Source organism: Lepidochelys kempii, chromosome 3 (genome assembly GCF_965140285.1).
Source record: "Lepidochelys kempii isolate rLepKem1 chromosome 3, rLepKem1.hap1, whole genome shotgun sequence".
NCBI lineage: Eukaryota > Metazoa > Chordata > Testudines > Cheloniidae > Lepidochelys > Lepidochelys kempii.
In genome coordinates, this window is record NC_136382.1 from 28,971,346 (window position 1) to 28,986,239 (window position 14,894).

Sequence of the window (14,894 nt, forward strand, 5' to 3'; positions counted from 1 at the left end):
TTGTGCTAATGGAGGTTCTCCGGCAATTTTTTAGCAGTTTCTTGAATTGCTTTGTCTGAGCCTATAGGATTTCAAATCTCTGCTGATTTGTGCGATAACAGACACATCAGCATGCTGAACCAAACATGCACAGAAGTTGAACCCTCAAGGTCCAAAATGCTGAGCTGAATCCTACCTGGGTGTTACTTCAGAGAATTGTGCCTCCTGACAGCAGGACTGAATTTGTGTTTTGAAGGCATTTCCCACTGAGAGTGTTCAAACTCTGACTAGAAAGTGTTCCAAACATACAGAATATTAGGTGTCACTGGCTGGTGCTGTCAGACATAGTCTTCAAAGTTCCGTCTCTCAGCATTCAAGCAAAGGTTTGGTCTTGGGAAAACATGCCATGAACTGTTAGTTTTGGTTATACAAGATCCCTTGAGAGAGAAGCTTGGCAAGCTAGATAAGAGTTTGTCCTCTGCCTTAGTCTCTCTAATGACAATCAATTCATGAGGCAGAGTTGCTTTCTGGGAACTGGAGTTGGGCTGACATTCCTGAATGAAGGGATAGCATATATGCTGTTTGTGATTGCCTCTCTGTGCCACCTGGTGTGCTGGGTTCCCACTGAGTCTGCCTGTTCCACCAGCTTGTATTCCCCTTACTCTGTGCTGTTGTGACAGGCTCTCAAGCTCCCTTCCAGCACACAGACAGATAGGGTCACAGCCAACTATAGAATCACACAGAGTCTGCAATCAGCTCTGTGTGGGAGGACTCAGCTCAGGGAATTGCCCAGCACTTTGGCGCACACACCCTCTGGAGTGTAAACCCAAAATTATATTGGTTTGCGCTGTATAGAGATCTATACAGCATGAGCTCATGAAATTTGCCCCCTCCCTCAATGTGGAGGAAGATATGCACATCTTTTTGCCCCTCCCTCCCCCACCATGAATTGCACAAACTGGGTTTTGGAATACACAAAAAACAAGTTTATTAACTACAAAAGGTAAATTTTAAGTGATTATAAGGGATAACAAACAGTTCAAAGCAGATTACTGAGCAAATAAAGCAAAACACACAAACTAAACTTAATACACTAAGGAATACTGGCTACACATCATAATTTCTGACCGTAAATATTATTTCAAGCACATTGCAGAGTTTCTTGAAGGTAAACTGCACCACTTGCAGCTTAAATCTCCAGGGATTCCTTTTACAGGCTGACCTTTCTCGCCAGGCTCAGCTCCTACCTCCCCCAGCTTAGTTCTTTGTTTCTTCAGGTGTTTTCAGCAGTCTTCCTTCTTGGGCGGGGAGGCAGTGGAGAAGATTCAAGATTAACTCACGCTCCAGCCTTAAATAGGATTTGCATATGGCAGGAATCCTTTGTGTCCCATCCTGTGGAAAAATACCAACATTTTATGATGGCATCCTGTACCAGGTGACAATCATATGACCCTGCAGTGTCAAAGCAGCATCCCAGGAAACTTCTCAGGAAGGAGGGAGATTAGTATCTTCAAAGTCCTATTGTTCTTCCTAATGGCTCATCCAGGCTATTTGCATACTGTCTGATGGGCATTCCCCAGGTGAAAACACAGCTGTAATTATTACATAGTCAATATTTCTAACTTCAGGTGCAGAAATGATACGTGCATAAAAATTGGATAATCACATTCACTAAACCATAACCTTTCCAATGATACCTCATATGACCCATCTTACATAAAAGATGTCTCAGTTATGCCATATTCATATTATAACAATATTTTTATGAAGAATATGGGGTGTAATATGACAGTCTCTTCCAGGACTGCTGGGTGCATGAGCAAATAAAGCAAATTACATTTAGAATATATGCAGACTCCAAGTCACTTGTTTCCCCTTGGAGGTGAAATCAATCTGGAAGACCCAGTATATCTAATACCACTCAGCAGAGGGTGAGCAATTCAGGGTTCCATCATTCGTTCTTGTTTTGTTTTAAATAATGTCAAGAATTCTAAATTCTATTCAGTAAAATCCTTAAGAAAATGACAGCTTTATATGACCTTGGTCTAATCGCACATAACATATTTCAGAGTAGCAGCCGTGTTCGTCTGTATCCGCAAAAAGAAAAGGAGGACTTGTGGCACCTTAGAGACTAACAAATCTTTCTTTTTACACATTACATAGTCCTGCACTGACTTGTAGTCACATACTTGGCTTAAACAAAAAAGAAGGGAGAGGAATTGCCAGGGAGGTACAAGGTAGTATTAAAAGGAGAAACAAGATGAAGCCAACAATGAAGAATATAGGTCATATTAAAGTACAGATTTCCCCTCCTTCACTAAAGCTTTATAATGTGTCAGTTAAAAGGTTTAAGATAAAACATTTTCAATACTATTCATTTTACAGGCATTTATTTCATTGTTGAGACCTGTGCTTCTTTCATGTAGAGAAAAGCTCTTGAAACACATCTATTTTCCCTTATATTTGTTACCCTGTAATTTTTTTCTTGCAAAGCACGCTGTGATATCTTGGGGAAGAGCCACAGTGTTAAGAAAAATGTATGGTCATCTTCAAGAATATCAACCAGGTGATGGATGGTGCTAGTGGTATATCAGTTTGCAGATTATGCAGTGGTTGTGGGACAGATGTTGGGAGACTACTACGTTGTCTAAACTAGGATAAAAGGTGCGTTATTAAAAACATATTCTGTGTTTAACAAATTGACGCTACATGGCGATAATTGGTAAAAATGCTATTAGTTAGGCAGGCGACCATGAATCTTCCTTCAAATGTATTTTACTTTTCAAATTTGGAAGCTTTTATTTTGTGGAAAATTAATTAAAAACACTATTTGGGGAATTAGGGAACAGCTTTCATTTGTTTCTATTCTTTGCTTTCAGTTATGACTGTTAAACATTTTAAGTGATGCAGAACGAATGTTAATGGTAAATTGCTGAAGTGTGATAATTGATTTCTTTATTAATAGAGGAGATTTAATGCTCAGTGGGAGGCTCAATTTAATTCACCATGAGAAACTTAGTAGTAAGGGTCATATCAAAAGCAGGGTTCTTCACTTTGGAGATTGCATGATGTTTCCTTTACCAAACATTGCTGCATTTGCACAACTACCAGCCACAGCCTATGGCCTGATTTTTCAGAGTTGCTGAATGCTTTCAGCTACCCTTGACTTCCCCTGGAATTGTGATACACACCACTTCTAAAAACCAGATTAAAAGAGACTGAATTAGTTCTGCCACTAGACATGTAAGTGATTAAAGTGCCACAACCTACAATGTAGAAAGCAAAGGGCAAGGACTGTCTTTGTATTATGTGTTCATACAATGGGGCCCTGAACCCCAACGGTGGTCCTTAAGCATTAGTGCAATAGCAATAACCATCAGGAAAAAGGAGAGTGCATACCGAACGCAACAATGGTAACTTTTTATCACGAAGAGAAAGGGGGCGGGAGTAACTCCAGTATCAGCCACTTCCGGAGACAGCATGGCAGACTAGCCTAAACAAATCTGATCCAAAGAGAATATGGGAATTCCAAGGAGAGAAACTCCTCTTTCCAATTTCTTTCACTCACTTATTCAGCACAAGTAGATTTAGAAAAGCAGCTAGAAAGTTTTGATGTGGGAGCGTGTGAAATAGGCCTAAGAGGGGGCCGAATCTTTGAAATATTGTGGAGGCAATGGATCCTAAAAAGAAACACTTTCTAAAATACATCAAAGGACCTTCATGAGTATGCCTTTGTGACATTATTTGATTAGAACAGTGTTTTCCAAACTTGGGACGCTGCTTGTTCAGGGAAAGCCTCTGGCGGGCCAGGCTGGTTTGTTTACCTGCTGCATCTGCAGGTTCGGCCGATCGTGGCTCCCACTGGTCATGGTTCACCGCTGCAGGCCAACAGGGGCTGCGGGAAGCGGCGGCTGGTATGTCCCTCGGCCTGCACCGCTTCCTGCAGCCCCCATTGGCCTGCAGCGGTGAACCGCAGCCAGTGGGAGCCACGATCAGCAGAACCTACGGACACGGCAGGTAAACAAACCGGCCTGGCCTGCCAGAGGCTTTCTCTGAACAAGAGGCGTCCCACGGTTGGGAAACACTGGATTAGAATATGACCATATAGATTATCATTGCAACCACCGTTATATATTTGCAGAAAATATTGTAGAAAGGTTGTCGAGTGAGGTATCTATGAAAAGGCTTTGTTTTGCTAGTTATGATTATGCTATCTGTATGCATATATCATTTTTGTATGTGAAGTTATAAGTATTGGAATATCCACCAGCTTTATGGGGATTGTCTGCCCCATTCTTTGCAGCTCACCCTAATTGAGTGACCATAAGCTATCCCCCACTGGATACCAGTCACAGCCAGATATGCCATGTAAGATATCTGCAGAAATGTTACAGTTTGCCATATATGATAACCGTGTGTATATGTTTGTATCACCTTTGTATTATGTGTTATAGATATGCATGTATGTCTGTATTTCAAACTTGTGCTATGCTTCTGGGTGACACGCCCAGACAGTTTGGCATCAGCACTGCCTAGCTTGCTTGATGGCTCATTAAGGACCATCAGATATATAACTGACCCACTGAGAGAAGGCAGATACACATTATGACTCAGCGGGACATGCCCACGAAGAGAACTCTAAGGCTTCCAATCCATGTGCTGGGCAGCTTGTGTTTGAAACAAAGGAAGCACAGGCCACATGGCAAAAGACTATAAAAGGCAGCTGCATCTTCTCCATTTTGTCTTCAATCCTGCTTCTTACCTTGGAACGAACTTTGCTACAAACTGAAGCTCTGAACAAAGGACTGAATGACCCATCCAAGCTGTGGATGTATTCCAAAGACTTGACTTCAGACAGCAGTTTATTCCATCACTGCTACAAGCTTGAACCATTTAACATTACTGTATGGAATTGATTCCTTTAACCAATTTTAACTCTCACCTTTCTTTCTTTCTTTCTTTCTTTCTTTCTTTCTTTCTTTCTTTCTTTCTTTCTTTCTTTCTTTCTTTCAATAAATAAACCTTTAGATTTTAGATACTAAAGGATTGGCACCAGCGTGATTTTTGGATAAGATCTAAGTTATATATTGACCTGTGTGTGTGACTGGTCCTTTGGGACCAGAAGAACCTATTATTTGATGGGACTGGTTGTAAAAAAAACACTCATCTCTGAATCCAGTGTTTGGAGGTAATATAAGAACTGGGATGCCTGAGGAAACTGCCTTTATGTTTTCTTGTTGGCCAGTGTGGTGAAACAGGAGTTTAATTTTGTGGCTAGTTTAGTATATCTTATAAAAGAATAACCACCAGTTTGGGGTTGTGTTTGCCCTATTTCTCAGCAGTTCGTCCTGAATTTGGCATTCTAAGTTATGACCCACTAAGGCACAGTTACAGCATGGACTATATTATTTAGCGTATGGTATGAAAGGAAGTATTTATTAGCTAATAGCTTGCTATCTGCAATATAGTTATCAAATCTCATTTGGAGTTATTAATGATTTATTTCAAATGGTCACAAAAAATTATAAGGACCAGATCCCGAGTGGGTGTTATTTGGCATAGCTTCATTTAAATCAATGGAGCCATGGTGATTTATATCAAATGTGGCTCTAGCCCTAGGATTCTGAAGTTCAGGGTGGAAGCTGATAAGTGAAAAGCTCCTTTCATACTATTTTTAATCTCCTCAAAAACAAGTGGGAACACATGAGCCTACCAAATATAGATTATCTTTGAAAATGTATTTCTTATACAGCTCCTGCAGATGCTAAAAAATAAAATTGGCACTTTTAGAAAACTTACAGACATATAATTAAGGGTATATATGACATAGGTTTATTTTTAGTTAGTTGGTCCATAATCTATTTCCTTGAAATGAGCAAGTAAAAGTTGCAATAAAAAAGTATAATTTCCTTAAACAGAAAAAAAATATCACGTCTTCTGTAGCTCACAATAACAATGCTTCATAGGAAAAGTAGATCAACACCATTGATCTAATTCAAAAGAAAAATGCTAACTAAAAAAGGAAACTTGAGGTATAGAGAATGCCACAGCGAAATAAAAAAAAAGTTCTATGCTGCCACAGTTGAGTTGATTGGGACTGCAGCTCAGGTAGCGCCAAATGTCACCAATAGCAGTATCCTCTTCTCAGCACACCACTTACATCACTTGAACCAATACTGACAAAGTGTTAAAATCCTTAAGAAGAGAAGACAGTCAAAAACTGCTCAAGAATCAGGTGGTTTTTTTGCTAGCATCTTCAATTCATGGCATTGTATACTTTGGAGTAAACCAGGCATTTTGAACTGAAAAGCCAGCATTAATGTGTTTATTTTTTATTAAATATCTACCTCTTGAGCTATGCATATGCACAGTATGTATTAACGAAGTACAAATGGGCCAGTATCAGCAATTAAAAGCCACCCTAAATCACCAAACTAGGATCCTTTGTTCTCCCTATACACCAAATCGCTCCTCCCTACTGCCCCAGCCCCAGCCTCACTAACCTCACTCACCACATAAAGATTATTAACATTTTATGGGCAATCACAGGTTGTGCTGCTCTACAGCACCTCCTGCAGGACCAAGTGTGATGCTGCAGGCACTCCTTACCTTAGTGCACAATTTGTGGCCATCAGCTCGTAATCGGTGAACTGAAGATATAACAACTCAGAATTTGGGTGTCTGTGCCTTTAAGAAACAAACAAAACCCAAAGACAAGAACTTAGTTGCATCACTTGAGGGCAAGGCCCTGACCTGATCCTGGGCTAGTATTGAGAAACTCCTCCTGTTTGTCCATCTCACCCAGCATTGCCCCTGAGGAGAAGCAAGCAAGCTTTCTTAACTGGCCTGCTGGCTCCTGACTGGACAGAGTCTCCTCCCTCCTAAGCCTCTAGAGAGCTGTCTTGTTGATATTTGTGATGGGGTTCGACTCACCGCTCTGGCGTCTCCTGCTGGCTGTCCTTGGAATTAACTTAGTTCACCAGTGTGCCCTCATCAGGTGACATCTCGCCACTATCACTTCTGCTCCAGGACCTGTGTCAACCTAAGGACCGTGGTGTCCTCGTCAGGACACAGCCCTCTGGCTGTGTCACAGTCTGTTCTCCCCACTTCTGGGGGAACCACAGTCCACTGTCCAGCTACTTACTCAGAGGCAAGTGGGGGTGGGGGGGCCGACCCAGGCCCACCCACTACTCCAAGTCCTGGCCCAGGGACCCTGTAGATGGCAGCCACATGTTGCGTCCCCTCCAACCCCACCGTCTATTTCCCTGGGCCACTTCCCCACAGCCCCATCACCTTCTCTGCCCTTGTCTCAGGGCCCCAGCCTGTCAACAGTCAGCCAGGAGCTCACTCTTGCTCCCCTGATCCTGCCCAGCACTGCTCTCTGCCTGCAAGGCAGACAGTCCTCCTCCCTCCCTGAGCTCCAGGGAGTGACTGACCTACTCTGCCCTGCAGCTCTTCTTCTATGGGCCTGACTCTGATTGGCGGCTCCTCATAGCCCTCACCAATTGGCTGTTTCCTGCATGGGCTCCTTAGGGTCCTCTCCAATTAGCTGCCTGTTGCACAGCCTTCCTAGGGTTCTATTAACCCTTTATGAGCTAGTGTGGGGCAGACGCCCCATCACAGTACCCTCTAACACGGGGCAGAGTAGTCTGACAGTCCCCATCATGTGGACTACATTGGAAGAGAAAGTGCAACATGGTACTCTGTTCCCTGCAGGATAAATCTTTTCCCCACACTAGGTATTGCCTCTGGAAGAAGGCCCAGGAGCCTTACCAAATTTCCCCTTTTTGTGAACTCTGTTATTTCTAAGACTTACTAATTTGTCACATCTTCCTGAGTCAGTCACATGAATAGTCTATTACAGCAGTCATATTTTTTTTTCCACTGAGTACCCATCCTTATGTGCTGCTTTTTCATCAGACTGTTCATTTGGAACTATTATGAGCCATATCCAACAGCTACAATTATTTAGAATTAATGCTCCACTCCAGTACTCTCTTTTGATAGAGTAAAATCCTTGTTATTCGGACACCAGCAAACCAGAACAAGCAGATATCCTGATGAAGAGAAGAGTTCATTAAAAATAAAAGTTGGATATATCTTAAGAAGAATTTAAAAAATACTCCACTGAATAAAATGATACTAACTGCATTTCAAGACAGATTCCTTGTTGGTATAAGCAGGAGCAACTCAATTGACTTCAGTGTAGTTGCACCTATGAGAGCCAGAGGTGAATTTCAACCATTATTTTTATTTCTTCATTTAATCTTTATTTGATCATTTCAGTATTAAGAGAGTGGAATGTGGAATTGCTCACCCATTTAACGCTTGCCTAACCCCCATTTAATCAATTGTCACTGGGCAAATTCCATTAAGTGAATCTTTTTGGTTAGGGTTAGGGTTAGGGTCCCAGTTAAATATCAATCATTATTTACTTTCATTAGGTAAATTGTTTCCCTGGGAGAGGACATAATAAACCAACCATCTGAAAAAGCACAGTCCAGTCATGTGTTTCTACTTAACACTATTGCATTGCTGCTCTTTTCCAGGGCCTTGCAACAGTGTTTTAAGAAAATCCACCCATCCACATAAAAAAAGATTGAGAGCTTGGCAAATACTGGAAAATGTTTTATGAAAACATTGGCTAAATAGGACTCAGAACTCAATCCAACCATGTTCATGCCCCTTATTGTTCTTTTTATGCCAACATACCAGTGACAAGTTTACATTCATAATCTGGAGTTTTACTCACTGAGATAAGGAACTGTACTTTTGCCCCTCAAAAATACAGCAGTTGCCATTGAAAAGTCTACTTTTTCATATGTTTCTATATTATTATTACTACAGTGAATATGGCTGCTCACTGCTGTGGTACACAAAACCTCTTAAAGTACTCAGTGGTGCACCAGGTACACCACAACTCTAAGGAAAATGCTGAAAGCACTTCAATGCTATCTAACACCTCTATAGGTGTTAGATGTGGCAGAGACAAGCACATTGTAAAGGTCCTGGTGCTATGCAGTGGGGTGCATGGCAAGGCATATGAACCCTGACAGAAATTGGGGGGGGGGGCACATGACCCCACCTTCTCCCCACCCTGCAAGCGTCGCCTCTGAGATGTGGCATGTCCCAATAAGCGCAGATACTGAAGTGGCTAAAATAAATGGATATTTTACTACAGCTGGCAGAAAAGGGAAAGGTTGCAGATAACCCAGGGTCAGTGACTTAAGCTGCTACTTTTAAGAGGAAACATAATATTTCTTAGCTTGGCCCCCAGGAGCAGTCCAAGATGGGGTTAGGGTCCTCAGACCTATTGCCTGGAATGCTCTTTCCTCTCCATTTCTCTGTTAGAGACAAGTGGGTATCTTGCACATTTCCTGGCCAGTGGAGTGTTACATTGGGGGCCTCTCTGAATTTGTCCCCCTGCTGCTGCAGCAGCACTCACTGCCCAGCTCCTACTAGTGAGCTGCTCCAATTGTGGTGGCAAATAACCTACAAGGTCCCCCAGTCCCTAGCTATATATCACATCCCTGTAGAAGGACCGTAAACTCCCATATTGTTTCCAACATCCAATCAGAACACACTGGCCACTTTCCAGGCCAATCCCCAGTGCCTCCTTCCATTATTGATCTTCTGTATGCTGATGATTGTGTCATCCTCGCGCGCACTAATAATGACCTTCAGTCCATACTGGATTTTCTTGAACAAGTTTACCGAAGCCTAGGACTCTCACTCAATATTGAGAAGACTAAAATACTTCAGGCCTTGCACGTGACCCACCACAAATCACCATCCAGGGTCAGACTCTGGAGACAGTTGAGCACTGTTGCTACCTCGGTAGCCAACTTTCTCAAAATGCAAAAATAACAGTGAGATCCAGCACAGGATCCAGTTGCACAAGTGCTTCCTTAGGGAAATCGCTCTGATGCATTTTCACGACCGTGACCTTCAGCAGGACACCAAGATCCAGGTTGTGACATGACACCCCGTATTCATCATAGAAATATGGTTATGATATGAATATGACATAACTAAGATATGTTTTATGCAAGATGGCTTCTGTGAGGTATCATTGAAAAGGTTATGACCTACTGAATGTGTTTATCCAATTTGTATGAATTTGTATCTGAAGCTAGGAATATTGACCAAGTATCTGTATTTCAAATGTGCAACTTTGGGTGACACCCACAATTAGCCCTTTAGGTACAACAATGAAAAAGTCTGACAGGGCTGATGGCCCATCAGCAAGGACAATGGACTATGAAATAGCTTAGTCTTCCTGTGTACACTCCAAACAGCCTGCGAGTAATGGCTGCTATGACCATGCAGAGACATGTGACTGGTACTGGACCCCATCTTGGAATGCCAATGTTTTTCCACTGGAAGACAAAGGGTTCCGCCATACATAAAAGCTTTATAAGGCAGAGGAGTGACATCATCGTGGTTCTCCTTTGCCTCACCCCCTCAAAGAGACACTGGGTAACACCTGAAAACAAGAACTGAACTGGGGGAGAGAAGAGTTGAGTCCAGGCTGGAAGGGTGTCTAGCTTGTGAGTCATAATACCTGAAGTTTCAAGCTGCAGTCCAGTGCAACTGGCTTTCAAGAATCTTTGCAATCTGCCTGAAACAACATTTAGGATGAGAAATTACTATTTGCAGCCAATTTCCTTAGTGTATTAAGTTTAGACTGCATGTTTTGTTTTATTTGCTCAGTAATTTGCTTTGTTCTGTTTGCTATCTCTTATAATCACTTAAAATCTGCCTTTTATAGTTAATAAATCTGTTTTGTTTATTCTTAAACCCACTTTGTGTAATTTCTAACTGGGAGGGAGAAAAAAGCTGTGCATATTTCTCTTCACATTGAGGGAGAGGGCAAATTTTTATGAGCTTGCGCTGTGCAGATTTTTCTATTCGGCACAAGACAATATACGTTTGGGTCTGCACTCCAAGGGAGTCCCTTAAGATGAGTCTTCCCAGAGCTGATCTCAGTGTCTGTGTCTTTCTGCAGCTGGGTGTGGCCCTGCCTGTGTGTGTGCTAGAGGAGGCTTAAGATCCTGGCAGAGCAAGACAGGTTAAAGGGGGCCAGAGCTGTAGAACAGGTGGGCTCAGTGGTATCTCAGTACATCAGATGACACCTTAAGAGGTGCAACCTGTCACACAGGTCTATAAAACAATTATTGTTCCTACACTCCTCTATGGATGCAAAACCTGGGTAACATATCGACAGCACCTCAAGAGTTTGGATAGGTATCACCAATAATGCCTCCAGAAGAATCTTTGCATCAAGTGGCAAGATCGCTGCACTAACTCCAGCATCCTTGAGAAGGAAAGAAAAAGAACAGCTCACTTCATGAAAGCTTATGCTCAAATAAATTTGTTAGTCTCTAAGGTGCCACAAGTTCTCCTTTTCTTTTTGCGGATACAGACTAACGCGACTGCTACTCTGAAACCTATATGCACAGAATTTCTTCCTACTCTTGCTACAAACGGTATTATTATGAATACTGGTTAGTATTTTTGTTACACCTAAATACCCTGATCGGGATTGGAAGCCCAGTGGCTTAGGCACTGTGCTAACAGAGGGGACAAGTTCCCACCCAAAACAGCTTACACCTAGTTGCTCTCGATTAGGAGTCTAAATGCCATTTTCAAAAGCATCTCTAAGCCCTGGTCTACACTAGGACTTTAGGTCGAATTTAGCAACGTTAAATCGATTTAAACCTGCACCCGTCCACACAGTGAAGCCCTTTATTTCGACTTAAAGGGCTCTTAAAATCGATTTCCTTACTCCACCCCTGACAAGTGGATTAGCGCTTAAATCGACGTTCCCAGCTCGAATTTGGGGTACTGTGGACACAATTCGATGGTATTGGCCTCCGGGAGCTATCCCAGAGTGCTCCATTCTGACCGCTCTGGACAGCACTCTCAACTCAGATGCACTGGCCAGGTAGACAGGAAAAGAACCGCGAACTTTTGAATCTCATTTCCTGTTTGGCCAGCGTGGCAAGCTGCAGGTGACCATGCAGAGCTCATCAGCACAGGTGACCATGATGGAGTCCCAGAATCGCAAAAGAGCTCCAGCATGGACCGAACGGGAGGTACGGGATCTGATCGCTGTTTGGGGAGAGGAATCTGTGCTATCAGAACTCCGTTCCAGTTTTCGAAATGCCAAAACCTTTGTGAAAATCTCCCAGGGCATGAAGGACAGAGGCCATAACAGGGACCCGAAGCAGTGCCGCGTGAAACTGAAGGAGCTGAGGCAAGCCTACCAGAAAACCAGAGAGGCGAACAGCCGCTCTGGGTCAGAGCCCCAAACATGCCGCTTCTATGATGAGCTGCATGCCATTTTAGGGGGTTCAGCCACCACTACCCCAGCCGTGTTGTTTGACTCCTTCAATGGAGATGGAGGCAATACGGAAGCAGGTTTTGGGGACGAAGAAGATGATGAGGAGGAGGAGGTTGTAGATAGCTCACAGCAAGCAAGTGGAGAAACCGGTTTTCCCGACAGCCAGGAACTGTTTCTCACCCTAGACCTGGAGCCAGTACCCCCCGAACCCACCCAAGACTGCCTCCTGGACCCAGCAGGCGGAGAAGGGACCTCTGGTGAGTGTACCTTTTAAAATGCTATACATGGTTTAAAAGCAAGCATGTGAAAGGATTACTTTGCCCTGGCATTTGCGGTTCTCCTAGATGTAGTCCTAAAGCCTTTGCAAAAGGTTTCTGGGGAGGGCAGCCTTATTTCGTCCTTCATGGTAGGACACTTTATCACTCCAGGCCAGTAACACATACTCGGGAATCACTGTAGAACAAAGCATTGCAGTGTATGTTTGCTGGCATTCAACCAAAATCCATTCTTTCTCTCTCTGTGTTATCCTCAGGAGAGTGAGATATAATTCATGGTCACCTGGTTGAAATAGGGTGCTTTTCTTCAGGGACACTCAGTATAGCCCATTCCTGCTGGGCTGTTTGCCTGTGGCTGAACAGAAATGTTCCCTGCTGTTAGCCACAGGGAGGGGGGAAGGTTGAGGGGGTAGTCACGCGGTGGGAGGAGGCAAAATGCGACCTTGTAACGAAAGCACATGTGCTATGTATGTAATGTTAACAGCAAGGTTTACCCTGAAAGAGTGTAGCGACTGTTTTATAAAATGTGTCTTTTTAAATACCGCTGTCCCTTTTTTTTTCTCCACCAGCTGCATGTGTTTCAATGATCACAGGATCTTCTCCTTCCCAGAGGTTAGTGAAGCTTAGAAAGAAAAAAAAACGCACTCGCGATGAAATGTTCTCCGAGCTCATGCTGTCCTCCCACACTGACAGAGCACAGACGAATGCGTGGAGGCAAATAATGTCAGAGTGCAGGAAAGCACAAAATGACCGGGAGGAGAGGTGGAGGGCTGAAGAGAGTAAGTGGCGGGCTGAAGAGAGTAAGTGGCGGGCTGAAGACAGGGCTGAAGCTCAAATGTGGCGGCAGCGTGATGAGAGGAGGCAGGATTCAATGCTGAGGCTGCTGCAGGACCAAACCAGAATGCTCCAGTGTATGGTTGAGCTGCAGCAAAGGCAGCTGGAGCACAGACTGCCACTGCTGCCCCTCTGTAACCAACCGCCCTCCTCCCCAAGTTCCATAGCCTCCACACCCAGACGCCCAAGAACGCGGTGGGGGGGCCTCCGGCCAACCAGCCACTCCACAACAGAGGATTGCCCAAAAAAAAGAAGGCTGTCATTCAATAAATTTTAAAGTTGTAAACTTTTAAAGTGCTGTGCTTAAAGTGCTGTGTGGCATTTTCCTTCCCTCCTCCACCACCCCTCCTGGGATACCTTGGTAGTCATCTCCCTATTTGTGTGATGAATGAATAACGAATGCATGACTGTGAAGCAGCAATGACTTTATTGCCTCTGCAAGCGGTGATTAAAGGGAGGAGGGGAGGGTGGTTAGCTTACAGGGAAGTAGAGTGAACCAAGGGGCGGGGGGTTTCATCAAGGAGAAACAAACAGAACTTTCACACTGTAGCCTGGCCAGTCATGAAACTGGTTTTCAAAGCTTCTCTGATGCGTACCGCGCCCTCCTGAGCTCTTCTAACCGCCCTGGTGTCTGGCTGCGCGTAACCAGCAGCTAGGCGATTTGCCTCAGCCTCCCACCCCGCCATAAACGTCTCCCCCTTACTCTCACAGATATTGTGGAGCACACAGCAAGCAGTAATAACAGTGGGAATATTGGTTTCGCTGAGGTCTAAGCGAGTCAGTAAACTGCGCCAGTGTGCTTTTAAATGTCCAAATGCACATTCTACCACCATTCTGCACTTGTTCAGCCTGTAGTTGAACAGCTCTTGACTACTGTCCAGTCTGCCTGTGTATGGCTTCATGAGCCATGGCATTAAGGGGTAGGCTGGGTCCCCAAGGATACATATAGGCATTTCAACATCCCCAACAGTTATTTTCTGGTCTGGGAAGAAAGTCCCTTCCTGCAGCTTTTGAAACAGACCAGAGTTCCTGAAGATGCGAGCATCATGCACCTTTCCCAGCCATCCCACGTTGATGTTGCTGAAACGTCCCTTGTGATCCACCAGAGCTTGCAGCACTATCGAAAAGTACCCCTTGCGGTTTATGTACTCGCCGGCTTGGTGCTCTGGTGCCAAGATAGGGATATGGGTTCCGTCTATAGCCCCACCACAGTTAGGGAATCCCATTGCAGCAAAGCCATCCACTATGACCTGCACATTTCCCAGGGTCACTACCCTTGATATCAGCAGATCTTTGATTGCGTGAGCTACTTGCATCACAGCAGCCCCCACAGTAGATTTGCCCACTCCAAATTGATTCCCAACTGACCGGTAGCTGTCTGGCGTTGCAAGCTTCCACAGGGCTATCGCCACTCGCTTCTCAACTGTGAGGGCTGCTCTCATCCTGGTATTCATGCGCTT

General features: G+C 44.0%; 1 protein-coding gene across 1 annotated transcript; it reads left to right on the top strand.

Annotated features, from left to right (window-relative positions):
- Window positions 1-11,841: 11,841 nt before the first annotated feature.
- Window positions 11,842-13,711, top strand: LOC140908381 (uncharacterized). Its single transcript, XM_073335359.2, has 2 exons — window positions 11,842-12,582; window positions 13,170-13,711. The coding sequence occupies exons 1-2, from the start codon at window positions 12,000-12,002 to the stop codon at window positions 13,709-13,711; spliced, it is 1,125 nt and encodes a 374-aa protein (XP_073191460.2). The 5' UTR covers window positions 11,842-11,999.
- The last annotated feature ends 1,183 nt before the right edge of the window (window positions 13,712-14,894 follow it).